At 40.1% G+C, this 27,500-nt stretch overlaps 2 protein-coding genes across 2 annotated transcripts in view; both read left to right on the top strand.

The window, feature by feature from the left end:
- Positions 1-5,963, top strand: part of LOC141793858 (putative monooxygenase p33MONOX) — a 7,562-nt gene extending 1,599 nt beyond the window's left edge. Inside the window, exons 3-8 of the mRNA XM_074674729.1 lie at positions 1-106; positions 305-416; positions 649-776; positions 3,544-3,695; positions 3,904-4,079; positions 4,769-5,963. The exon at positions 1-106 is cut by the window's left edge and continues 82 nt beyond it. Of these exons, the coding sequence (XP_074530830.1) occupies positions 1-106; positions 305-416; positions 649-776; positions 3,544-3,695; positions 3,904-4,079; positions 4,769-4,974 (880 nt within the window). The 3' untranslated portion in view covers positions 4,975-5,963. The remainder of the gene's footprint in view (positions 107-304; positions 417-648; positions 777-3,543; positions 3,696-3,903; positions 4,080-4,768) is intronic.
- An 8,285-nt stretch (positions 5,964-14,248) lies between these two features.
- The window catches only part of gfpt2 (glutamine-fructose-6-phosphate transaminase 2), a 15,541-nt gene continuing 2,289 nt past the window's right edge, over positions 14,249-27,500 (top strand). The window contains exons 1-17 of the mRNA XM_074674108.1: positions 14,249-14,342; positions 15,526-15,633; positions 16,365-16,472; positions 16,741-16,866; positions 17,766-17,824; positions 19,774-19,908; positions 20,899-20,960; positions 22,734-22,813; positions 24,761-24,860; positions 24,999-25,162; positions 25,461-25,556; positions 25,785-25,882; positions 25,979-26,099; positions 26,325-26,482; positions 26,684-26,798; positions 26,969-27,096; positions 27,227-27,394. Of these exons, the coding sequence (XP_074530209.1) occupies positions 14,336-14,342; positions 15,526-15,633; positions 16,365-16,472; positions 16,741-16,866; positions 17,766-17,824; positions 19,774-19,908; positions 20,899-20,960; positions 22,734-22,813; positions 24,761-24,860; positions 24,999-25,162; positions 25,461-25,556; positions 25,785-25,882; positions 25,979-26,099; positions 26,325-26,482; positions 26,684-26,798; positions 26,969-27,096; positions 27,227-27,394 (1,833 nt within the window). The 5' untranslated portion in view covers positions 14,249-14,335. The remainder of the gene's footprint in view (positions 14,343-15,525; positions 15,634-16,364; positions 16,473-16,740; positions 16,867-17,765; positions 17,825-19,773; positions 19,909-20,898; positions 20,961-22,733; positions 22,814-24,760; positions 24,861-24,998; positions 25,163-25,460; positions 25,557-25,784; positions 25,883-25,978; positions 26,100-26,324; positions 26,483-26,683; positions 26,799-26,968; positions 27,097-27,226; positions 27,395-27,500) is intronic.

Raw genomic sequence — 27,500 nt, 5'->3', positions numbered from 1 at the left:
TGAGCACATGGATGCCCCAATGCATTCCCCACCTCCAGACCTGACCGTCAACATCTTGTGGAAAGATCCAGTCATCCCAAAGCACAAGTTCAGGAACACAGCAGAGGTGCCTTGTTTTAACGGTCTGATCCAAATTGTTTTGAAACCCTACCCAAACACAGCATTGTTTTTACTGGCTTGTGTGCATCTTGTTCCTGAGGGTAAGGTGCATTAGGTGCATGCCTGCACACATTTGACTCGCTTGGCTTTTTGTTATGTAATCCATTTGTGAGTTAATCCTGACAGTATAAACTTTTGTGACCAGGAAAGCGAGAGTGGGGGGAAGTTGCTGACTTTTGAGGCACCATCGCCAGCAAAGTCCCCAGTGCCTATCGTGAAAGCCAAAGCCACCTCTTTAATGAGCACACTGATGATCAGTAAGTTAAGAAACCAGCAGTCTTACTTTGTTTAATATTTAGACACAAAAAGGAACAAATTAGCTTTGTTTCCTCACAGGGTTATGTAAGCTTTAGCAATTATTATCCAACCATCTGCTGTCTGGCACCAAAACAAAAAGAAAACTGTTAAAACTTGATTTATTTTAGCAAGCATTAAAAATAGTTGACTAATGTTGTCTATTATGCTAACTCTATACTCATCCCCACATAGAGCAGACCCATGAGAATCTGCAGAGGTTTGAGCACCAGGCAGGCCTGACAGATGCTGGGTATTCACCCCACAAAGGGCTCTCTGCTGAAGAGACCCGCTTTCACCGACTTTGTGACAACACGCTGCCAGTAAGTATTTACAAATGTGAGAAAGAGGCTTGAAGCCTTAAGAAGCAGAAGAAAGTTACCTTCTCTGCCCTAATATTATAGAAATGTACCTTTAAAGCTATATAATTCCAATATGTTTCAATCCCTCTTATGGCTGGTTTTATACATGGTCCAAGTTCTGACCTCAATGACAGATACAAATCCAACCTGTTTTATGAAATAAAGTCAAAATATTAAAACAAACCAGTTAAATGGAATTGTTATAGAGATCTTTTAGATTTACTATAAAATTTAAAAATAGAGTTTATAGGTCACCCAGTCCATTAAATCAGGAGACAAAATGACCTCAAGTAATCAACAGACCTATATTAGTCATCAACACTTGACAGCGATTGATTGAGTTAACATAACAACTCACTGGCACACCTGATCTTTGTGTCATGGGGAGTTTAGCGGGGTGTGTACACTTCTTTGAAAACAGCCTGTGACTGTTTTTGTGCACAAAGGTTGTGTTTTCTTTTCTGTCTATTTTTGTTCTGTCTCCCCAAAAACTATGATGCCTATCCCAAACCCACATGCTCACATTGTAAGTGTGTTTTACTGATCTTTCAAAAGTATTACATTTGTCCAGTTTATTTTAGTTGTTCTCACATTATTTCATAACGAGACTATGTTTATTGTAAAATAACTGTCCATACTTTTAGTTAAAGCATGCTAGTTTAGTTGAGAGAAATAATATAATAGCAAAGTAATGTAATCTCGTGAGTGATTGCAGGTTAAATATGAAACAACATCTCGGTAAACAGATTACGTAACCAGCCTTCTGCTGTTCCAATGACTGCAGCTTCTATCTGCATAAGTGTTGCCACGCAACGCCCTCAAATGAAACGGGTCTCCTTATTTTCTCAAACCGACCAATCACAGAGCTTCTCACAAAAGGGTTGTCGTAGAGGCCTGCTGCAGACGGTGTCGTCTGTGTTTCCAATAAAGAAGACCCTTAAACTTGTTTGAAAAGCTAATAATGGACAAATTGAAAAAATCTATTGGACTGGAGCGCCACAGAAATCACATTATTAAAAGGTACGTCGAATAATTTTAGTTGTTACTAACTCGGTAGCCGTATGACTGTAGAAAAACAGGCCGGTAACGTAACCAGCCTTCTGCTGTTCCAATGACTGCAGCTTCTATCTGCATAAGTGTTGCCACGCAACGCCCTCAAATGAAACGGGTCTCCTTATTTTCTCAAACCGACCAATCACAGAGCTTCTCACAAAAGGGTTGTCGTAGAGGCCTGCTGCAGACGGTGTCGTCTGTGTTTCCAATAAAGAAGACCCTTAAACTTGTTTGAAAAGCTAATAATGGACAAATTGAAAAAATCTATTGGACTGGAGCGCCACAGAAATCACATTATTAAAAGGTACGTCGAATAATTTTAGTTGTTACTAACTCGGTAGCCGTATGACTGTAGAAAAACAGGCCGTTGGGAAAGTGAAATCGAATGCTAGCTGTAAAACTGGGGCCAAGCTTTCTAATTCCCCCAAAAACTAAAACATTGGCTATCAACCCGATACTTTTTAAACTGGTGAAGGTGGCATAAAATAGCTAGAAGCGTCAGTGAAGACTGCTGAATTCCCATTTACCATCCAAAATAGCGTAGTATGAAGCACTCGCTCCGTGAGAAGCTGGATACAGACACGCTAGCTGTTATGTGGCAGTTCAACTGTCGTTAGCCTAGCGCATGCTAACCAACGTTTCTCAAAAACCTAATGGGTAATATTATCTACTGACAGTGTAAGCCACAGAGGGGTAAAGAAATCGCACTGCCCACCTGTCTTTGGACGGCTGTTTGTCGAGCTCTGTTATGGTAAACCGTCACGTTCCCACCTCACCTTGCACCAGCCTCAAGAGGGGAACTCGCTGCAGCTTTAGCGTCTCAAACAACTTGCGACCATGCATCCTAAAATGAACTCAAAGGAGCCAAAGTGGGGGTGTACATTTATATCAAAAACACTGAAATATGGTCTGGAAGTTTTTTTAGTTGTCTGATATCTGTGGACAAAATCACGGGAAAAATCTATTTACATGGAAAAAAAAACTCGTGTTTTTGTAGCTTAACTTTGGCATGACTCTTAATAAATGGGCTGGGAACTGAACCAGATTATGAATAACATATCTTCATGCAGAGTTTCAACTCTAAAGATAAATTAAAAAAAAAATCTTTCCAAAGAGAACACCTTATTTTTGTGAAAATGTGAAAACTGCCATGTAATTGCATTGTTAGGGTTATTAGGATATTAAACTTTTGCAGGTGTCCTTACAAAAAGGATAGGACTGTTTCAAAAACACAGTGGAGTTAAGTCACTGGACCATCTGCATAGGGCAGGATTTATTGCAATGTCCTTTATTGTGATTGTTTTTTATCCTTAAGTTCTCCTCTTCACCGTCCTCTTACAAGCATACTGTTTTTCAGTCAATACAGATAAATCCTGAAGCATTTTGTTTTCTGTTTTTTTTTCTCTCTTTTTATCATGGCTTCCCAAAACCCTGCTGACCTTTTGTGTTGTGTATCAAGGGAATGTTTGCTCTGTAAATAATATCAGTGCTGTGTGTCTGACACGTCTATCACAAACATGTGCTGTTAGTGTCACATTGATGGGGGAAAGGTAAATGTCACAGCTCTGCTGTTTTATGTGAGAAGCTCCTCCAAAAGGAGTAAACAAAAAGGTAGCTGTGTTTGGATATTTTACTGGTGTCTAACATTCATCATTTTTTTATTCTGTCTGTGCAGAAGTTGAGAATGCCAAGCGGGGACTTCAAGGAGGACAGGCTTACACCATCAGCACAATCCACTCCAAGTGGTACCCCCTCTGTCACCCCCTCTGTCACCCCCAGTGTCACCCCCTGTGTCAGTCCCCACTCCTCACCAGCTGTCAATCGAAGGTAGGTGTGATATGTTTTAAGCCCATGTAACTATTTGTCTTGAATCCATACGTAAAATGTGAGGTTGAAATGTGTGGAACTGGAATCCAGAATCACTATGCTGACATTTCCAGACATGGTATTTAAATTGTGCCTTTATGTATTTCTGCTAATCATCCATCATGTCTGCCGGATGCTCATGTCTTGCTCTTGCTTGGTGGGGATGCAGGAGCTGGTTCCAGTTAAGTCCCACAACTCTTCCTGCAACCCCAGAGCTCCACAGTCCCCACTCCAGTACAGAAATGGGAGGAAATGAAGGAGGAGGAGGAGAGAGATGGAACTTCTTTGGAACTCGCTCTGTGGTTCAGAAGTCCCCCACTGATCCGGGTTCTGATACTGGTACAGGTAAAAGATTCACTCTCAGTATTGCCTCAGGATGTTGACTACATTGTGCTTTTTTTAAAATGTCATTTGATGTAACATAAACAGGATTTCTACAGTTATAACATGCCAACACTACTCCCCTCGGACAAAGAAACATACTGTGCTTCTACAAAAGTTGCAGGAAGAATTCAAAAGAGTGTCTTGTTGATCTAAAAGAAGAACCTGGCAGAAGCCTGCAACCAAGACCAAGCATTTTTTGTTCTCAATTCAGAAGAATTATTTGATTGATTGATAAAATATATAAAAGATCATCCAGAATTGTGGAAAAATACTTCTTGTATAATTTGCACATCTAAACTTTGATTGATAAATGATACTATTCCAAGTTCCATTACCCATTTTTAACAGCATACCTGGGAAGTAGACCTCTAATTTTGTGTTTCCTGAGTTACCTTTGCTGGCTCTGTTGCCACCTAAAACTTCAAGTCTCAACTTAAACAACTTTTGAAACCAGTGGGAGTTTTCCACTAATAGGGTGGTGCATTGCTGAAGCTATATGTGCTGTCTGGTCCCAACAAAAGGAATGCCCCACATGTTACAGAGACCTGTCCTAGAGCACACCTGTTTTCCCTTTTCAAATAAAGACAAAAGAGCTGCACCTTTTAGCAGCTACATTCAGGTCACTGATCACCATCTTTGCTCACCTACAGGCTTCTCGCTGCAGTCTTACTTCGGCCTGCAGAAGTCCACCACCATCGACGGTGCCAACCCCCAGGTCAACTTCAAGGTGGATGACCCCGCTCACTTCATGCCCCCCAAAATTGAGATCCCTGGCATAGAGACCAAGCGGGTTCCTCCACGGCCACACAAACTTAAACCTCGGGACATGAATGTTTTAACACCTTCCGGTTTCTGACGTCAGACCAGATGTGTAGTACCACCACAAAGTTCTCCCTCCTCTGCTTATTTATTTGCTTGTCTGACTCCATCTGTCCCCCTCACCTCCCTGCTTGTGAACTTCCTGAAGCTGAGAAAAATGAGGACCACCTTAAGTTTTAGCTCACCAGCCCCAGAGAAATCACCGCACTGATACTCTTCTCAGCTGATCTACTCAGTTAAACCTTCTTCCTGTTCCCCCCAAACAATCCAGTTTCTTCCGAGACAGTGGTCCAATAAAACATGATATAAAGTAACTTCATGTGTCATCCCTTAAGGTGGTACTGCTTCGTTTAATAGCTGTCACGTAATTGGTGCAATGGTATGCATCGCCTTGTTGTCCTTGTTCTGTTGTCTGGCACGAGAAAGAAGATGTTGAAACATCTTGTCAGCTCCTTATGGCAAACCTGACCAGATATTTCAGCAAATAATGCTCAGTTGCCTCATTTGTATTATAATTTTTCTATTTTAAATAAGCTCACAGATTTGTAGTTGTGTAGTGCTTCTCTGTCAGCGTGCGGAGTGTAGTGTGGTATGACTGATACTGTGCCTAAACCTGCAGCGTGTTTGCTCTTGGCATTGTTGCAATCTAAATTCAATTTTTTTGTAAGAGAATCTTATTTTGTGAGAGTGTGTAACTGCTGACCTGAAGTGATTTTTTATTGTTATTTCAACTTATTGAGTATTTTAGGTTGTTTGCTTTAAACCAACATTGTTTACTATAAATAGCTGTTAGTATTTTGCGTTCATCACATTTTTATACTGCATCATGTTTTTGTTTTCAACATGCCGTAGTAACACAAAGAGTTGCTGTCTTGAGTTTTGAGTTAGCATTTCATGGGGTTTAAATAAAGTAACCCTTGATGTTTTATTTGAAAGAGTTGATGAATTCCACTAAGTAATTGCACAAGGGAGATGTCTCCCACTTATATCTGTAAATAAATCTGATGCTGAGAAGCAAAACCACAAGTCTCGTTCTTTTATTCATGTATACTTATGGGAATTTGTATACATATGGAAATTTGAATACATCTGGACATGCTGCAATGGGATAATGGTTGCTCAGTAAATAAGAAATGATTTGATCCGTGAAAGAAACAAATTATCCAAAGATTGAACTTTTACTTTTCTTATGTGTTATCGGAGCCTTTGAAGAACCATAGTATTTGTGTCAACTGGGAGGTGCTAAATCTGAATTGTGTTAAGATGGAATGATAATGCACCACAACACAGCAAATAAGAAACATACACAGAGTTTGAAATGTTTCTCATCGTGGAACATGCATGAAGGCTGCTGAGCAGTTTTTAATAACAATGATTCAGTAATGAGCAAGCACATTACTGTCATTTTTACACAGGCTTCAGACTTTAAAACCTGTTTTCTTATGTACAAGACTTAATAATTTGATCACATTGTTACATCACAAAACAAATCAAACTTTATTTATAGAGCACTGTTCATACAAAATAAAAATTAGCACAAAGTTTGCATGTCTAAAAGCAACCCTTATCCATTCCCACCCTGCCCAGACCCCCACCCCAGCACACACACACACACACACACACACAAACACACACACACACACACACACACACACACACACACACACACACACACACACACACACACACACACACACACACACACACCATGCCAGCAGGGGGCCCACAAACATAGTACAAAAGTATAAAACTACTAGGGATATAAAGAAAGACATAAAACTATATAGCTTAAGAAAATAAATAGATAATTAAAGTGCTGAAATATTAATAGAATAATATAATAAATAAATAAACAATCACAACATAAATTGAAGAATAACATGAAAGAATATATTAGTTAAAAGCCACATGAAATCAATGGGTCATGAAGCCTGGTTTTAAAAATACACAAAACTCCTGTCCCCATATTACACTGTCAGAAGACCAAGATCATCAGATCAAATCTCTGTTGGTCCAGTAATGGAGGGCAAAGTGTTAGGGGATGGGGTCTCTTCTGTTTGTACCATGTCATATAGCTCTTACCCTGATCATTCCCCATAACATCCCCATTAGCTGTTCTCAAACACATTTTTAACTAATTGGTTTTTATATGCCCCAGACCAGTCCTGCTCACACAATTAGCGCCATATTTTTTTCTTCTTTGCTATTGTTGTTAATGACAATCTCGTTTGTTGCTCTGCTTTCTTTTTCTTCTCTCTTTTTTTTTTCTTCAAACTGCCTCTGTTGACCTGTTTGTTTTCTGAAAAAAAAAGTGGAGTCAACTGTACCATGTGATTTTTTTTATTATTATAAAAAGATTGCTTTGAATTTACTTAATTTAATGTGTGTCTGTAAGTGGCAAGTAATTTACACCAAGCTGCAGCCACAGTCCCTGACCAGAAGATGGCAGTATGAGTTCAACATTGTTTCAAAGAATCTTACATCTTAATTGTCGGTAAGACTTTCTGTCAGTCTTCTACTTCCCCCTTTTTGTTGATGTAATGTAAAACAAAGGTAAATTTGCTAAAATCAAACAATGAACAAGCACATTTTGTTTATCTGAAGTTTCCATAGAGGAGAGATGAATGTTGTTAATAGGACAAAGCGCACAGAGGTAAGAATAATCAGGAGAATATATGCCCCTTTGTTTACTTTTCCATAAAGCACACTTTTTTGTGTGCTTTATGGGATAGTATATTAACATTGTTAATATAGTATATTAACATAGTTAATATACTTACTATCTAACCATCAGGCCCCACATTAAAGCAAACATCCAGGCAGTCACACAAAGAGCAGGTAGCTAGAGACAATGTCTAAGAGTCCCTCCCCTGAGGGATCGAGTCATTTCTGGGAGAGTTTACAGCCTTGTTAAAGCTCTCAGCAGTTATTGTCTGATGCTCTGATTACTGTGTGTTAGAAGGACGGCAGCAGTGTGTGCGTGCATGTGTAGGTGTGTGTGGTGAATTTATTGCAGGGTGTGTAGTCCCTGGAGCACACCAGGATGCAGATGCAGAACATTTTTATATGTACAGTTTTATTTCATATGTACTCTTTGGGTCACAGCGGGAGCAAGTAATGAATAATCTTTATGTGTGACACAGGCTGGTCTCCAACTTCAGGCCAAACTTCAATACTTCTTTTGTCACATTTGACCTTTGACTGTCATTTATTTCAAAATGAGCCATAGCATCTGTGGAGACCAGCCCTTTCAGTAATTACAGACTGCTGAGTGTCCACGTCTGGTTTTCAGGTGGTGCTAAAAGAGGAAGGGTGAACATCAAATGAAATGGGCGAGTTGAGACACAGAGCTGTGGGACAAAATCAGAAGCTGGACAGCCACTGGAGACCAAGTGATGAACAACAGGGACAAGCTGATGAATAATTTGGTTTTAATGATAAGTTAAAAGTTTATTTTAAAGTACAAATATTGACAGAGAGTAGGCCAGCATTTTCAAGGCACATGATCATGTACACAGCAAAGTCCGTGTCAGTACTCAAGAATCAAAAACATCCACATCAGTAACCACCGTGAGAGAGGGACAGGGTTGGGGACTTGGAGAGACAAACATGGAACAGGGAAGCAGAGGGTGGAGTGCCCCTGAAGCCATGACATAATACAGATGTCTCTCTTTCTCTCTCTGGGTCTAACATGACGTGTTTCTATGGCTCCCCCTTTCTTTGGTCCCCGCCCCCACCTCTCCTCATATCCCACACACATCACTGATCTCACTCACAGATGTGCAATGGCAAGCACCACCCAGCTGAAGTGACCACCACGATCCAAAACAAACACTGTGGCCTCATCTGAGATCAGACAAGACACACTCACTGAAACAGTCTGGCCAAATGTCTTTCTTAGCCACCAGAAATTCAGTGACTTTTAATCAGGTGACTTGTTTCATATTTTCCAAAATTACTACTCTATGACACAGCTATGACATGCTGGGTTGGCAAACCACCATGATGTGGACACAAACACTGAGGAGAGTGCCAGTTCTGAAACATTTTTTTAAGATCGTCTTGACCTGTGATCCCAGTTTGTATAGAGAAACCAAGTCCAATGTGGACTTATTAAAGGTCGACTATGAGGAAAAAATTCATTAACTTTCCGCTAATAAGTGTAGGAGTAGATAAAGAACCTAATGTCAGGGTGACTCCAGAAAGAGGCTGGAAAACTCTCCCAACAGCACATTCATTCAAGAAAAAACAAAAGTTGTTATGCTGAGCTACATAAAAAGATATATCTAGTTCCTGTTTTAAATGTTTTAAGCTAAATAAAAAGCACACAACACATTGTAAAATAAAGTATTAAGAAAATCCAGATGAACTACTCAGATTACCCTAAAAAGAAATGTTGTGAGAAACAAGAGAGACAAGTCTGTATTACTGGAATTACAGCTTCCAAGTTTTATCATATCCATTAAAACTCTACTTGTTTTTGTAACAAGCATCTCAGGCCATCGCCATGACTAATGTGCTGTTTTTCAGACACAATCTAGTTATTCACACAAACAGCTGGTGACAAAACCCGGTAAGGGACTTTGAGGGGGTCCCTCTTTGACGTTTGCTGCTGGGTGGGTCTCCCGCTATGTCGTATGCTGTGCTGTCTGACTTCAGAACCACATCTGGGTCTGATTCACAGTGAGCTGGCCCGGAGGTGAACCAGGCTGGGAGGAGTTTAAAAGGGTTAGGAGGGGGGAGGCAGAGAAGCAGGGCTCTGTGCAAAGCTGATCCTCAGGTACTGTTTCTAGATGAAAGTAAACATCAATCATGCCCACTACCTGGGGTACAGGGTTACTGTGTTACAGCTCCTGACACAGATGTGGGTCACACACAAATCAAATCGATGTGTGCTTATGTGTGTTACACAATAACAAACCGCTGTGCCTCGTAAATTATGTGTTACAGCATTGCTATGTCCCACAAGAATCCCGGAAGAAAGAGTTTTTGGATCTTTGTGCCTCTGCAACAAGCAGGGAATATATGAAGGAGATGCAAACATCTGAGCTGAACATGAAAAGAATAATGTCTAAACATTTTTTCTATGTAGTGAAACTAAGTATTTTATTGCTAGTATGTGCTACCTCTAAAACATGGAGCAAAAACCCCCATCACACCTGGTACTGTGAGTGTGTTCAAGATTAAAGTGTAAATAAACTCAAATGATAAAATCAACACTCAGATTAAAGGACCATTTTACACTTACATTTATCAGGAAGAGGATAAGGAGATTTAAGTAAATTTATATTTATGAGTTTGATAATTAAGTGATTTTTTTTTTAAATGAATGTCTGAATTCAGACTTTTATTTTTTTTAAATCTGGGATAAAAAAAAAGGATTCTGCCAAAAATCTCAGAATCTTTCTGAATATTGACTTTTGTCTTGGAATTCTGAGTTTAAAATCAGACATTTTTCCTCAAAGTACCTTTATTGTCTGGCCAAACCTCTTAAATCTTTCTTTTTTTCCCTGATTTTACCTACTGGGGCTCTTATACTCTTCTTTACACTCTCCACACTATTTGCGGTTATCAGTCACAGGCAGGAGAGGACACAATGCTTTAAATTTGAGCTTCAGTATATCAAATAACTCATTAACATGTTTAACATTCAGTTTTTTGCACATGCTGTTCATAAGGTGGTGTACAAAAGCATTATCTTTCTATTCTAAACTCAGAGATTTTCCTCTTCATTTTGTTGGATAAGCAAAAAAGGAAGTGAACACATTGAACTAAAAATATTACCTGTTCATTTTTTTTTTTCAGATTTCTGTCCACTACCCACAGGCTGTGTCTCTGGGCTGCTCATAAGGTATCCTCCTGCCACCCCCCACTGAGACACAGGGGGAAAAGCAGCATGTATTGTTGGGCCCCTCTGTACTGGCCCCCAGGCTCTAACATGAAGCAGATGTGTAAGAGGAGATCCCTAACAACATGGTCTGAGCAGTCAGCTGGAGATGCTTAACTAACTCAAGTCTCTTCCGGTTTGGCCACTCAGACCTGAAATGTTCATGTAGGAGCAGCTGATGTCAAACAGAGAGAAAATACAAGACAGCCCATAAGCTGCCCCTGTGTGTGAGAGTGTGTGTGAAATTGTATGTGTTTGCTTGAAAACCAATCGAGCAAATGTGAGATGATTCATATCTTGGATGGGGAGAGTTTGATCCCCTTGACACCTGTTGTGCAACTGACCAAAGGACATTATAATTTATAATCTGAATAACATAGTCCAGACTGCAGCGTTTCCCTGTGGAAGCAAGCCAAAGATTTAGGTGTGGGCTGTTGCCAACTACATCTATCTCAATGTTTGACTGCGGACCAGTTTATATAACCACATTGCCTCTGGACACACAGTAGTAACCCTGTGGTAGTCATTCTCAAGTGTGTAATAACTGTTGCCAAGCCCATTAGTTTTGCATATTGTTGTTGTGACTTCCAATGAATGGTGTACTGTTTTTATTGGATGAATGTGAACAGTAATAATGTATTTTTTATTACTTTTATTATAATGTGTATGCTGGGGGTTGTCACTCTGTGATGAATGTCATTTACACACGAAACTCACACAGACACACACACAAGGTGATTAGGGTGTATCCTCACATGCAAATGTTCCTGCAGTTACATAAATAACGTCAAATTTAATTATAGAGGGAACATTATAATTAAAAGAAATGAATCATTGGCTAAGCAATCAACATAGAAAATAAGGAGCTAGATGTAAGAAAGGTACAAAACCTAAAAGTAAAGACAAGAAGTGAAAAATTAAAAGGTAATAAAACTAGAATTCCTTTTCCCAATGAGGCTGTTTGCCCATCATTTTACATCACTGTAGGAGTCAAGGAACCTTTGATCTTTGGGATGGATCTCATTGGATAACAAAGTCATGGCGCACATGCAATTTAATTTATTAATCCTTTAAGCCAGCAGAGGAATGTAGTTCTTTGGCTTCTGTCAGTGGCTTTGACTCACGCACATCCCCAGCACACCTAAATGCACAATTACCAACAGAACAAAAGAAAAATCATCACATGTAGAATTACAAGATGTTAACAATGTCGAAGAAACCTTTAAATTAGCTTCAGTTCGAAGGCCCAGCCCTGCTTCTGCCCTAGCCCTAGCCATTCAACGAAGAAACGTGTGGAAGAAACGAGTAGCACCTGACTGTGTCTGTCTCTGACTGGCTGTCATATGTTTCTTTATATCCTGATAATATAGACTAAATGTAGAGTAGATAATTAAACTGTAGTTTATACAAGAGTATAATCTCCCCCCTGTGTAAATTTTCATGTCCGTAAATCCTCATAAACCTGTCCAGATAACAAATGTCTTTCAATCATTATTGCTCTGAATGTTCGCAGGAATCAGATCTGAGCTCTGTTAAGACCTTCATGTGGGGTTAACTAGGGGCAGTAGGAGTAATCAAAGTGATAAGCTTGAAAAGTTACAGGAAATGTGTGACGTCAGTATCGTGGGTAGTTTCGGTTGGATTGGCTATCAGATAATACAAATTTTCAATGTGGAAATTTTTAAGAATCTCACTCAAGGTCTTTTTGACTGTCTGTGATCTTGTGACAGACAAGTTATCTACCTCAGCTTATGTCTAATATCTAGACTTACAAAACTGATCCAGGTACTTATAAGGAACATTGTCTGTTATACAAAAAACTTTCATTTGAACATAAATTCTGTACAAGTTAGTGCCTGGGCCAATAAAGTGAAGAAAATGTTTCAGAGTCTAGATCAGTTTAAGAGATGACAGGAATCCATCAAGTTATTTTTACTTCCTCATGTTCTATCTTTCATCTCAGATTGAAACTGTCTGACATCTTCATAACCTTTGTGGTTTAAAGCCTGTATCAGAGTTCAATAAAAGCTGTGACATGAAATCACAAGTTATGAATTATGTTCATAACTAGAATTACAGTAGTTATCCGTTACTATTGTGTGTTCTCAGATTAGAACTTTAAAAAGCCTAGAAATTAAAAATGGTTTCAATGTAAGAGTTTTGGAATTTAGATCTTTCTGTTGTATTTCCTTGTAACTGGAACTTGAGCAGATTTGCATATTAGAAAAATCATAACCAGGAACTAAGTGATGAGTGAAGAAAATTTATCCGCTAAAGACATAAAAATAAATAGATAAATAGAAACTACTGATTGAAACAAGAACAAGCTATGAGACAAGAACAGTTCAATAGATCAGTCACTCTGTCAATCAACATTTTAAACAGATTTTAAGTTTCTCTGCCATCCTTCTCAGTATGTGAGCATGTTTGACTACCTGGGTCAATCAAGTTTAAATGCTATGACAAACCTTATTGTTGCTGCAGTGATTAGAATACACCTATAGCTCAGAGTTGTTGTACAAAATGTTTTTTCACTGTTCCTGGCACTGAACATGTACAGCAGTTCATTTAAATAAAATGTCCATGAGCCAGTGTGGCAAGTAATAAACCTCTAATCCTGAAATCTGTTATTCAGGTATACCCATTGGAGGGATCACCCCAGTTTCTGTCTTGATAAGTGCAACCTGTCATTGATTCAATCATCCAAGAATGTGCTTCTGAACTCACCACTTCCCTTTCTTTCTCATTCCTCAGCCACCCAACCAATGCTATGAATACAACGCAAAACAATTAACTGTAACCAAGCAACGTTACCAGAACGTAATTCACTATGTGGAAACGTGTATGCATGCACTTTAAGTAGTGTTTAGATAACCAGTAATACTTTCCTTCATATTGTATTTTATTCAAGCTGTTTTGATTTTAATAATGTTACAGCTTAGATTTACGTTTACAGTTATCATCCCCCAGAACATCAGTCTCCCTGTGTCTGAGTTTGTTCTCGGTGTAAAACGATCGATTCAAGTTAACACAGGGTCATCAAAACCAATCAAAGAAAGAAAGAAAGAAAGAAAGAAAGAAAGAAAGAAAGAAAGAAAGAAAGAAAGAAAGACAGAAAGAAAGAAAGAAAGAAAGAAAGAAAGAAAGAATGATCGACAAGTGAAACTATGTGTTTCGGTCACAGTAAGCATATTTCCAGCTTGGCATACAGATGTTAAAAAAAGGGAACAAAGTCTTCAGTGACGTTTAAAGGTAGGTAATTGACTTAATAGGGTTTGGATGGAGTGGTGAACACCTAAGAGGCAGCAGGGCGCTGATGACAGGGTGAGAGAGCTGTCAGAGAAGGAGGAGGGGCCGCTGCTGCCTCTCCAGGAAACACTATTTAAATGAAAAGTGGGAGTGTGCAGTCGCTCTGGATTTAACACAGCGGACGCAGCAGCATCACTCCAACCAGGGAACTTCGTCATTTTTTCATAGGAAGGTATCCAGAAACGAAGGCAACGCTTGAGCCATGTGTGGTGAGTGTAACTTTGAGCTTTGTTTTGTTTTTCTCTTTGTCGAACATGTTACTTGGATTGGGTGTTAAACACACGAGCTCCTCCAGTGCCGGGTGCGTTTTCTACAATGACAGGCGTTAAACTTAACCTCAACAAATCGTAACTTTCTGATACCATGTCAGGACATTAGTCTCAGAGTTCCTCTGTGTCAATACAGTTCCAGTGTTGTTAAAAACACAACTTCTTATTCATCCCAGCTTGATAAACTTTTCATTTCTCTGATCTGATGAATGCCCGGGAAGCTTTCAACCCTACTGCTACGTGTCAGTGTTTTCATTGTCAGCTATCACCAACAGGACAAGCAAGCCATACCAGTTGTTGTCAGTGAATACGCTGTCCTTATTGCCTTACGTCTGTGGGGTAACCCACGCCTATCGCTTATACCTTTAGAAAGTTAAAGATGCAAATCCCACCCTTTTTTAACAACCCTTAAGTCCCACCGTCCCAAAGGCACGTTTATTTCCCAGAGTAAATCTTTAACAGTGCTTCGGCCCCTCCTCACGTCTGCAAGAAAGAGGCCAAGGCTCCGGGTGTGTACAGGAGATTGCCTGTATACCTGGCTGCTCCAACACTACGCGCAATGTGCGTCCGTCAATGGCCAGCTGTGTGCCTGCAGGAGAGGGCTGCCCGGAACATTCCTACACACACACACACACACACACACACACACACACACACACACACACACACACACACACACACACACACACACACGCACACACACACACACACACACACACACACACAGATAGAGAAAGAGAGAAAGAGAAAACTTACCAGCACACGGCCTCAGACTATGAAGTGCTTTATTAAGACTCATCAGCTTGATTGAATACGGTCAAACTATTTTTTAGAGGTTCTTGTTTTTCTTAGATTTATTTTGTTTTGTTTTATTTATTTATTTTTTTTTTTTGGAAAAAAAAAAAAAACGTTGCTCTTGAATCTTCCATAGTTAACTTGGAAATCCGTGTAAAAAACAATCACGGAGTTAGTCAGATATTCTCAAACTCTGTGACAAAGTATCCTCAAATAAAATGATAAAATTGATTTGAAGATGACAGTTGTATCCTTTGCAGTTCTTTAAATGTTACCTATGATGTTTAACTTGCCTCTGTCTTTCTCTCCTTCTATTCTGCTCTAAAAGGGATCTTTGCCTACTTAAATTACTGCGTGCCTCGCACCAGAAAGGACATATTTGAGACGCTGGTGAAGGGACTGCAGAGACTGGAGTACAGAGGGTACGATTCAGCAGGTAAGACACTCAGCTTCACTTATCCCCCACCACCAACACACACAGCACACAACACAGCACATGCACAACAGCTTATAATTCCTCTATGTGTGTGAGCAGCACCTGTGTGTCATCATGCCCTTCAAAAGCAGGATCTGGTTGATCTGGATGGGCCTCAGGCTATAAAATCTGGTTGAATCATATGATGGCCCCGAAAGGCATGGATACAGTTTGCCACTGAAGTCTCACACCAGCATGTTCACATGTAGTCTTAACCTTTTTTTTTTTATCAACTTTACAGTTCTTAATCAAACCTTTAGTGGAATGAAGTTACACAGGTATGACCCCTGTGACAGCTCAGCAGTTAGTCAGGTGCGTCATTAAAACAGAGAGGTATCATCAACTAATCACAATGCTGGCCTAAAATACACCAACTGCACCTTAAGGAGCTGACGTCACGCTTAGAACCTGCTGCCTCTAGGACATTAAACAATGTGAACACACGCCCAAATGTACAAACACGCATATGCATACACTTTTTGTCCATCCTATTTAGGCAAGATGAAACTGCACACCTAAGAGGTCCTTTCATGGCTTTAAGCACTGTGTCAACAAAAACACAAACACGTACAAATGAAACCAAAGCAAACATCACTTGGTTATGTGTATTTCTAAATGAGTAAACAACTTACAATCATACAAAGGACTTTTATTTTGTGTTTTTGTTATATTTTCTACTTGTCTACTTACAGGTATTGCAGTGGACGGCTCCGTTAAGTCGACTACAGACATCAATGGAAACACCATCTGCTTAATAAAGAAGAAAGGGAAGGTGAAGGCCCTGGATGAGGAGCTTTACAGTAAGTTCCTACAGAACTGTCAGATCACACTCAAGCAAGATTTTCAGTATCAAGCTTTAATCTTTATTTCCAAGCATTTCAACACTAATGTATCCTAATTTGTGCGTGGATATCACATAGTAAGCGTGTTAAGTTAGGGTTTTATCAAAATCATAGGGCTGCCTTTCTCTTAAATTAATTATATGCAGATTCTTTAATCATGTTGAGCAGTTTCTAGAGGTCACTCCATCTTTGTTAAAGAGTGGACATTCTGTTCTCCTATACCCAGAGAAAGACTCACTAGACCTGGACGAGGAGCTGAACACACACTTCGGCCTTGCTCACACTCGCTGGGCCACACACGGGGAGCCGAGTGCTCTTAACAGTCACCCTCATCGCTCTGACAAGGACAATGGTAATACCACAATAATACCAGCTTTATTTTGTACATTTCACAGCACAAATGCACATAACATTCATCCTATGCCGCTGTGAATGCATAGGATCCAACTATTAGAAGATTAGTGTGAATGTTTGTATAAAGGTATCAGTAACTTAAAAAAAATTATGACTCCAGTATATTACCTCCTGTGACCCTGTCTTCTGCGGGAGTTCTTTGTTATCTTTTAATTTCAGCCTTTGTATCTTGGCTGTACATTAAATTAATGGTTACCATGCTATTTGCACCTTTTGAACAGCTTCTGCTCAGTCAAATAAACACTAATACCTTCCATCAAGGAGTGTGCTTTGTAGGTGTGTCTGCATTGTACCTTTGCTTTAGACCAGAGTATGTCATGTTTCTTCATAAAGGTTCAAAGTGTGGGGAAAAGTTGTGCTACCATGTAACTTATATCTGTATTATATGGACATTTATTAGTGTTGTAGTAATATTTATTGTAGACCTTTTGTTACTTTGTTATCAGGTGCGATAAGCTATCGCTTCTGTGTTATATATTTGACCTTTTTTATCATCCAACTCAGACTTTTAATGGTGCATCTGTGTTTAGACCCACAGCTTTGTCTGCATGCATTCACTCCTATTATTAACTTAACCTAACAAAAAGAAATACATTCTTGGAATTACAAAAACCTGCTGCACCACTCATACCTCACTGGTTTGGTGAGATACAGTATCATCTTTAGGATCTATTCCTGTGGCTGCTTTTTTTTCAGAGTGATTGAGCCCTTCAAAAACATGAAGGCTAGAAACATGTGAATTTAAATCAGTAACATGAAAGTAGTTTATTTCAGCTTATAGGTTTTTGACCTTTGACCCCTTTGTCTAATGCGCTCACTCTCGCCACCTTCCCCCAGAGTTTGTCGTCATCCACAATGGCATCATCACCAACTACAAAGAGCTGAAGGAGTACCTCGTAAGTTTCCTCATTATCAGGAATTCCTTTGTACTAACAAAGAGTTGAAATCTTGTTTGGTGCCATACTTGGACCCAACCCGCAGGTGGAGCTGGTATTAACATTGCAGGCTACAGTGTCATCCTGTTCTGCCTCGGGCACGTCCTGCTCTGATTTTTCTTTCTTAGGGAAGACCTTATGCTCCTCAAATTACTCCTAAAGACAAATATGTGTGTCATACTGCTCTCTGTTAACAGGTTAGAAAAAAGTAGCTGGTTTGCTGTCGGGTCAGTCTACCCACTGCAAAGATAAGCACGGCTAACAAAGGGCCAACAACACAACAACGTCATGCTAATGTAAACGATTTTTAAAATGAGGCTGGTTAGATGAAATCTGACTATTTGTATGTTTATCTTGAAATCATTCCAGTTCGAAGCACAATTTTTTTTTGTATTTCATGTGAGATGTGGGGTATCTATTAATACACGCATTCTTTACGCATGGCAAAGCAAAGACAAGTAAATAAAAAAAAGTTATATTTTCAACTAAAGTTTGCAAGAAGAGTATAAATATCTTTCCTTTATTCAATGTTTTTGAGTCAGCCTCTAAAGAATACAAAGCTTACTTTTGAATTGGTCTAAATGCACAGTTAATCTATAGTTGTTCAAATCTTATATAGCAAACCTATTTTTTAATGAAAAAGAAAAAAAGTATAGACACTTGGAAAACATTTAAAGGGTAGAAGTAAAAAATGTATGGTGAATGTGCAGATACTTTAAAACTCTACTTAAGTGCAGTAACTAAGTCTGTGTTGTTTTTCTTGTGTTCTTCACTCAAGAATTGTGTATTAATTTTAGAAAACCCTGTTCTAACTCCAAAAGTCAGCCTCATTTATAGAGAAGACTTCCAAATAGTAAATAAATACAAGTATATCTGAACAGTGTTTGACACACAACTAAGGTTAAGTAAAAACAAGAAGTCATTTTGCCAGATGTTGACAAAAAACAAATAGCCTAATGCAGAAGTTGTCATCTTTTAATGTGCCTGAGAATACTTCATGTGGCTTCTATCATTCCTTTACCCAGAGTCAGTTTACCGTCACTTTTACTTAGTTTTCTTGTTTGGTAGATTGTCTGCGAAAGGCAAGCACTGTCTTGATTTTATTGTGAAAGTCTACCGAGTTCTGCTGAAAGCTTTTGAGTTCTCCGGGAAAAAAAATGGGCAGTCTAAAGGGATTATGAATCATTCAGACTGCATGCTTTCATCCCGAGTTGTCTCTAATGGCATCAGGATGGGGATACCAAGCCTCTTCAAGTAAAACTAACCAATATCCAAACTCTTTATGTCCTCTGCTAACATGCTGCTAAATGCTGATAGTAGCAGCTGAAACACAGGGTTGTTCAAATACTATACACATGTATTGGATCAGTTGTATTTTAGTGTTTAGTTTAAAGTTAAGTTGGTGAGTGTTTTATGACATAGCGTGCAAAAGATCTAAGTAGGCTGGCTTTTCGTTAAGATAGCAACCTTAACTTGACTGACTGTACAGGCGATGTCTGTTTAAAGTGGAGGAAAATGATTTAATATCCCCGTGACTCAAAGGCGTTGTTTACAGTGACTGTAAAGTTATGAAGGAAGTAGTTTCGATAATACATTGATATGATCAAAGATCAAAGTATGACAAAGAATGCTTTGCAAAAGCCCTTTTTTACTGTCTGATTATCTCTAACCTGTTGAGTTATAGATTTTAGTGTTCAGTTTGGAAGTTTTTGCTGTTATATTAACCGATAACACTAATCCTTTTGAGAGGTCTTAAGATTTATAGAGATGATAAAGATGGTACTGATTGAATCTACACAGTTTATTGTCAAACTTAATTACTTGACGTTTAGCAGCTACGATGACAGATGGGCTGATGAGAATGTAGGTTGACTGATTGTTAATCTAAATATATCTCATGTCTTCCTCAGATCACCAAGGGTTATGAGTTTGAGTCAGAAACCGACACAGAAGTGATCCCTAAACTGATCAAATACATTTATGACAACCGAGAGAGTGACAGAGTCGCCTTCTCCAAGCTGGTAGAAAGAGTCATTCAGCAGCTGGTGAGTTCAACAACACTAACAATACGACAGCACGAGTGCATGCTAATCTTTAATATGGGGAGCACTGTGTAGTGTTTAGGGTGTGGATGTATTTCTCTCTTATGCTTGCCAGACACAGCACATGTGCTCTAGATTAAGGGATGGAAATTTTTATTACCAGCTTCCTGGTTACTCTGAAGGGTGGCATCGTACAGTGCCGTGTCATAAAATGTGTCATTGACTGGTCAGCCCCACACACATAAACGCATAATGCTCATTCTGTAATGTGCAAAAACTGCTTGGATTTCCTGTCCGTTAAAACCCTGTACACCATCACAAAAATAGTCTCCAAGGCAACCGCCCTAGCAGCATCACTGATGACATCATCACTGTTAGAAACAGTTGTTTTGGGTCTGATTGAGCAAGAGCCTCTTCCCCATTGTGAGGCATCAGTCTTGTTTCTCACTGCTCACGAGGCCAAAGTAATGGGAACCAGAAGACTAGACCCACAAACAGCCTCACCACCATGATACCCCCCTCCACGTCTCCTCCTCTATGCTTATTCCCCTGCTTTCAACACCACACACACAAAAGCACACACATTGAGCCACAGCCAGCTCTGAGTCTAAACACCACAGGCAGCATTACAGTCATTGCTTTCGAAACACAGCTGATGTTGTACAATAGAGGGCTTATTTCTCTTAAACCCCCCACCACCTCCAACAAAACCACCACCATCATCTCCATCACTGCTTTCCCAACACTCACCCACACCCTCAGCCCAAACTGCAAAACCCAACCAGGCCAGAAGAAAGCTTTTGTGTGTGTGTGTTTTTAAGGACAACTAACTTTCCAGGAATACACGTCTATATCTTTACCTCATCATTTAAACTTTACTCTCAGAACTGTTTCCCCTCCTCTCCTCTGTGGTCTCCTCTGCCAGTGGTGTGTTTCAGTCTTTCGTCAAAGTTAACGTAAACTCAGTGTTTCCTCTGCTCCTTTATGTCTCAGGAGGGGGCCTTCGCTCTGGTGTTTAAAAGTCGTCATTTCCCTGGAGAGGCTGTGGCCACCAGGTTAGTATACACACACACACACACACACACACACACACACACACGCTCTAACATTTCACTTCACATTTTAGTCCATTATAAGAGCAGTGAGCCAGACTCACTGGAGATGACTCATCCCTGTTGTCACTACGATGAAGCAATCATAAAAGTGTTTGGGGGATGCTCCTCAGATTTAGTCACTATGTCTTATCTTAGCTTACATCCAGCTCTTGAGACATGTTGGGACTTTAATTTGTTATACAAACAGGAATTGTGTCGTATGTAGGGCCCACCTGCCTACATGTGCCACTCCTTTCTGCGTCTTGAACACCGGGGCAGAGAGGGGCGCAGAGCAAGGGTTGAGTCCAGGTTCCTCCTCTCCCTCCTGGGCCTCTGGCCTCTGGGCTGCTGGCTGTACGCCGGCTTCTCTGTGATTCATTAAAGCAGAGACTAGTGAGTTTCCTGTTTCATCTCCGGGAAATGCAGCTGCCAGAAACACCCCTGGTTAATCACTTCTCATCACTTGATTTCTACTTTGTACCTCCCCTGCTTCAGTGGGCCTGAGGTTGGAAGAAGGACAGTGAGGGCAGTGAACTGAAGGGAGACAAGCAGGCAGTCGCCATGCAAACCAGGCTTCTGATAACACCTCCACTAACACAGACTTTTGCATCTCATTTGTCAGTTGTGAGGTGTAGTTTCTGGATAAAACTGTAACAAATCCAGTATTTTGCACAGCTTTTGCTCTTTTGCCGTGTGGTTACTGTTGAATAGTCAGCATTGTCTCTTTAGAAGGAGGAATGCTTGTAATTATCCACTGATGCCACTAGCCGCCCTTTTGTCGAGTTGAATCGACCTCCCTCCAGGACTTTCTCCTCTTAGCTTCTCTACCTTTAACTCTCACTTTATTTTTCCTTCACCCTCTTCCTCTCCACCACCCTGTGTTTCACCTATTTACTCCGTACTTGTCTTACATCCTTTTGCTGCTTCTCCTTTCTCCCTCCCACAGGGTAAATATTGTATTGGATAGCGACCACATGTTTCTGTTTGCAAGCCTCCTTTTTTCAAGCCCCACACCCCTTAAAACAACCAGGGTTCTTGCGTCATCTATGCAGAGCCCTAGAGAAATTCAAAGCAGAGAGAAGGAGGAGGATTCAAACAGAGAAAGAACTAAGGAGAGGCCTTTTGGACATGATTTCTCAAGAGTTGGTGTTATAATTACACCATGAGGAGGTTTTGTCCTGATGTCCTGTTTGCACTGTGTAAAGGTTTAATCTATTTTAAGGTTCATCTGCTCACAAACTCCGCCCTCACCTGTCAAATTTACACAAAGGTACACAGGTTCTGCCCCTGCAGCCAGTAAGAAGAGCCCACATGTTGTATGTAGCCAACTCAGAGGCAATGACTCTGTCCCGGAACTGTGAGAAAATCCTGGAGCAATCCATCATCTTTAAACGTTTAGAGGAGATTGAGGAAAGTGGGAGGATGTCTGAGCTCCTGCCTGTGTTTGTGTAAAGATGGTGCAACATGAGACCAATATAGGTTACATTTGATTTGGTAGAGGTAAAAAAAAATACTACAGGAGGGAAAAGAAAGTATGACGTGTACTGCTATGGAAGTTTGTTTAAAATGACTGGCTGGTTAACATTTTTCTTTACAAAGCACCATGTGAAAGTGTATGTGTCTGACCTTACTGTGTGTTGACAAAGCCTAATCCTCTCACCTCCCACCTCACCCACACTGTCTCCTGCTCTCCTCTGTCTCTTCCTCCCTGTCTGCTTCATTCTTTCTCGGCAGGAGAGGAAGTCCGTTGCTCATTGGTGTGCGAAGCGAGCAGGAGCTGCTGACCGAAAACATCCCTGTCCAGTACAACAGTGGTGAGCTCTGTTCCTCTCTCTGTCTGCCATTATCCACTTACACTGCAGCCAAAATCCCTCAGCCTGCATGCACGCTTATACACAGATACACAGCAGAGACCACAGCAGCACACAAAACTTGACATATAAATGAAATTAAGTGTATATGAATAATTTAAATCTTGATTTTGAAATAATTTTCAACTGTGTGGTGTTTTTCTACTCATTGTCACCTGGAACTAAATTTGCATTAGATGAAAAAAAGGATCAAATAACTTAAGATGTTTTTGGTCTGTCAGCTTATTATATCCAGAATAATCACCTTCAGAATAAATAAACCTGCACAGATTTCTGACTTTAGATCACATTTATTTCTTTGGGTAAAATATTGTGACTTGTTTAAAAAGCAGATTAGTTGTGATTCTTCAAATTTTTGGTCTCCATACTTGTTCTAAAACCACTTTTAAACACATCCAAAGAGGACAAAACTAGGCCAAGACCTACGCTGATGTTGCTTCAGTCTGTCTCTTGGATTTCCTGGTTTTCCCAACCAGTCGCTGTTTCTCTGTCTGAGCCAGTTCTCCTCACCTCAAGTTGTAAATCTTGAAAATGGGTCATGAATATGTACTTTGAACGTTAAAATAAAGACTGAAATAAATCCAGAGACAGCTTGGCGCTGTAGTTTAGAACAAACACAAATAGGAGTAAATATTTGTTTGGCTTCTATTTGGTACCCCATATGTGGTGTGCTGGGAAGTATTTACAGTAGCAGGGTGGTGTGTGGGACTGACTTAAAATAAACCATACAGTGCTTGTGTTGATTATAATGAAGGAGAGGGCCACCCATTGCACTCATTGATGTTTTTCAAATAGCAGAGCTTTATGGGGGCATGGAGGAGTGATGCTGTGGTGTTACAGGTATCATTGTTGGAGGAAAAATGGTGTGGTTTTAGTCTTTTACAGTTTTGTCAAACATCTGAAAACCTGGTTTCTGCATGATCCTTCCATTGAATATTTCTTAACAGTTTCTAATTTAGCGAGTCATGCTGAGTGTAGCCTCATTTAGTTGTCCATGAAATTGTGTCCCTTCAAGAGGACTTTATATCATACTCTTTCCAGTTATCATTGTTCTCTGATTGACTGTAACTTATCCACACAGACTCAGTTAGAGTAAAGCTTTGGGCTGAATGTTGAGGTAATTCAAGATGTTTTGGGGATCTGTAATTTTATTATGCAATGTTCCTTTTAATAATTGTTCTTGGAAAGTCACTTTTCTTGCCAACTATTTCAGAGTGTGGCCACAGAAGGAGACAGTCCTTTGGAAATGTTTTTGAGCAAAGGATGTGGTTATCAGAGCTGGAGTTCTTACACTTAGAGAGATCCATTAGAAACTTTAGAAACTGTGAGATAAGTTACAGAGGCATCTGTCGGTAGGATCATTCAGTGTTTTAAACAACTTGACAGCTTTTATGTTGCGTCTTTGTCTGGACTGCACATAGGACTGTGTCTTCCCTGCCTTATCTGTTTACTTTAAATTTATGGCTCTCAGAAGGGCTCTCAAGTGAAAAAGTCCAAGGTCCAAGGCAGAGCTAGGTGGTTTGGGGCCAGGAGGGAACCAAGCAGGGTGTGTTGTTTTGGAGTATGAGAATGAATATTTCAATGCTCATAGACCTTCAAAAGACTTTCTTTTCTCCATTTGGAAGATAAATAAATACAAAACATATCTTATTGCCCATGTTTTTGGCATCTCAAGAGTTAACCGTCAATGATAGCCATTTTCCAATATCATAATGAGTTATGAATATTCTGTTTGTGGCAAATGCTGTCAGAAATCTTACACTGTCGAACATTGACCTGACTATACATCTGGAGGTTGAGAGGAAGGCTCCAAGTGATGTGCACATCTTGATTGTTTTAGCCACTCAAAGTCACTGTGCAGCCTCTAACCCTTGACCTCTGACCTTGCAGTCCATGAAAAGAACAGCCGTAACCGCTCTGACAGCTTCAACGCCATCAACTCAGTGGGAGATGGCAGCGCTGTGGAGTATTACTTCGCTTCTGACGCCAGGTAAGACACATCTGAATGTTTTGTTTACAATCATTCAGTCTACATGCATTTTTTTAAAATTAATCTTACTTTTTCTCTGTTGACTTCATCCATAATAAAGAGTTCACATGTTAACACAAACCTGTTTTCTTCCCATAGCGCCATCATCGAACACACCAAAAAGGTGCTGTACATGGAGGATGATGACATTGCTGTGGTGACTGGTGGAAAACTGTCCATCCACAGGATAAACCGACAGGCTGGTGAGGACCCGGTGAGGGCGATCCAGACACTACAGATGGAGCTGCAGCAGATCATGAAAGGTAAGATGTTTTCTGGTACATGAAGGGAGAATGCACTGAGGCATTTGTGCTAAATGCAACAAACATTGAGAATACTGTGTAGATCAAGTCATACAAATCATTGTATTTTACAGACTTGTACTTGAGTGCCCTCTGCTGGCTGAAAACAGTATTATTTTATTACCTGTTTCAGCACAAACTGTCTTTTACCTCTGTTTTCTGTGAACTCACTGTGGCTTAAGCACATTCGGAATTAAACATCATGTCATGATCAGGCTGACCAGCAGATCTAATACCAAGATGTTTTTTCCTCTTATAGGCAATTTTGATGCCTTCATGCAGAAGGAAATCTTTGAGCAGCCGGAGTCGGTGGTCAACACCATGAGAGGCCGGATTTGCTTTGACTCTAACACAGGTGACAAGCGATCTTGTACCCTGCTTTGCCTTGGAGGAATGAGAAAATGTAGAGCAGATTAAGACCATTGACTGATTCAGACCTTGATACAATAAAACAGGATCTGACTCAGGATACAGGATCTGTGTAGTGTTTGATTTGAAGCAGAACTTTCAAATACCAGGAGCAGTCATTTGTTAAAACATGGTTCACTGAAAACAGAGTCGTAACTGTTTCCCCTTTCCTCAGTGATTCTCGGCGGGCTGAAAGACCACCTGAAAGAAATCAAGCGCTGCAGACGGCTCATTATGATTGGATGTGGCACAAGCTTCCATGCTGCAGTGGCAGTGAGTTTAGAAACCAGGAATGATAATGGTGCAGTTACATTTTGTATAGAGTTACCATGATGATGATGACCTGATGATTTTGATCCTTATTTGCAGACAAGACAGATCCTGGAAGAGCTGACTGAGGTACCTGTCATGGTGGAGCTGGCAAGTGATTTCCTTGACCGTAACACTCCTGTGTTCAGAGATGATGTTTGCTTCTTCATCAGCCAGTCGGGTGAGAGCACAGTTTTAGCTTTTTATTTGACAAAATTCAACTGGATTAATACCTCTTTTAATCATGCCAGAACTATGCCACAACAACACTATAAATCAAAAACTCAAAGTTCAGTAGTATTCCTGTTATTGTTGTTATATTTTATCTTTATTGTCATATGTTTTATTGTTGTATTGGGCCATTATTCTGCATTCTGAGTATGTCTCATTTCATTTGTGCCGTCAGGAGAGACAGCAGATACATTGATGGCATTACGCTACTGTAAGAACCACGGTGCTCTCACAGTGGGGATTACAAACACTGTGGGCAGCTCCATCTGTAGAGAAACAGACTGTGGAGTCCACATCAATGCTGGCCCTGAGATAGGAGTAGCAAGTACCAAGGTAGAGTGTCTCATTGATCAATAACACACTGTCATCTTTTTTTGTTTTTACTGATGTTTATTTAGCATTCACTTTCTTCATTGCTTTAATCCATCTAAAAACTACATGATAGTACAGAACAGTGTTTCTGGCTTGCTGTTGTTGCCTCTGTGTTCAGCACAGCTTCAGGTTATATGAGTGTCTCTTGTGTTTGTGATGCAGGCCTACACCAGTCAGTTTGTGGCCCTCATCATGTTTGCTCTGATGATGAGTGAGGACAGACTCTCCCTACGGCCAAGACGACTGGAGATCATCAATGGCCTCAAGATGCTACCAGGTCAGTCCAAATCACAAACACAGAGCATTCTTGGCCATAAAATGACTTAACTGAATTGAAAGTGCTGACAGATGCTGATAATCGTTAACAAATCAAGGATACAATATAATTGTATCTCAAATGTGCAGTCAATAAATTTACTTTTGTTCCATGTTTTGCTCCTCTCTTAGAGCTGATAAAGAAGGTGCTGGAGCTAAATGAAAAGATTAAGGCAATTGCAAATGAATTGTATCAACAAAGGTCTCTCCTGGTCATGGGCCGAGGTTTCAACTACGCCACCTGCCTGGAGGGGGCACTGGTGAGTAAAATGTCATAAAAACTGCACTTCACATCACCAAGAATGACAGAGTATAAGGAAAAGGTTGGTGAAATGAAATAGTTGAAATCTTTATCATATGTTTGAGTGCTTTTATTTTTCTCTACTTCAGAAAATCAAGGAGATCACATACATGCACTCTGAAGGCATCCTGGCTGGGGAGCTGAAACATGGTCCTCTGGCGCTTATTGACAAAGACATGCCAGTCATCATGGTCATCATGAAAGATGCCTGCTACACTAAGTGCCAGAATGCTCTGCAGCAAGTCACAGCCAGATCGGTAGGTCTGAGAAAAACAAAGTAATGATCAAATACAGCAGAGTGCAATGTTACAAATGTTACACCACACTGGTTATGTCAATGTTCTTCCTCGTCTATCTTCCTCC

The sequence above is a fragment of the Halichoeres trimaculatus genome, unplaced genomic scaffold (assembly GCF_033239565.1).
Source record: "Halichoeres trimaculatus isolate MK-OKI-2021-1 unplaced genomic scaffold, fHalTri1.1 fHalTri1_scaffold_7, whole genome shotgun sequence".
Classification (NCBI taxonomy): domain Eukaryota; kingdom Metazoa; phylum Chordata; class Actinopteri; order Labriformes; family Labridae; genus Halichoeres; species Halichoeres trimaculatus.
The sequence above is the reverse complement of the archived record's forward strand: the minus strand, read 5'-3'. Positions and strand labels throughout refer to the sequence as shown.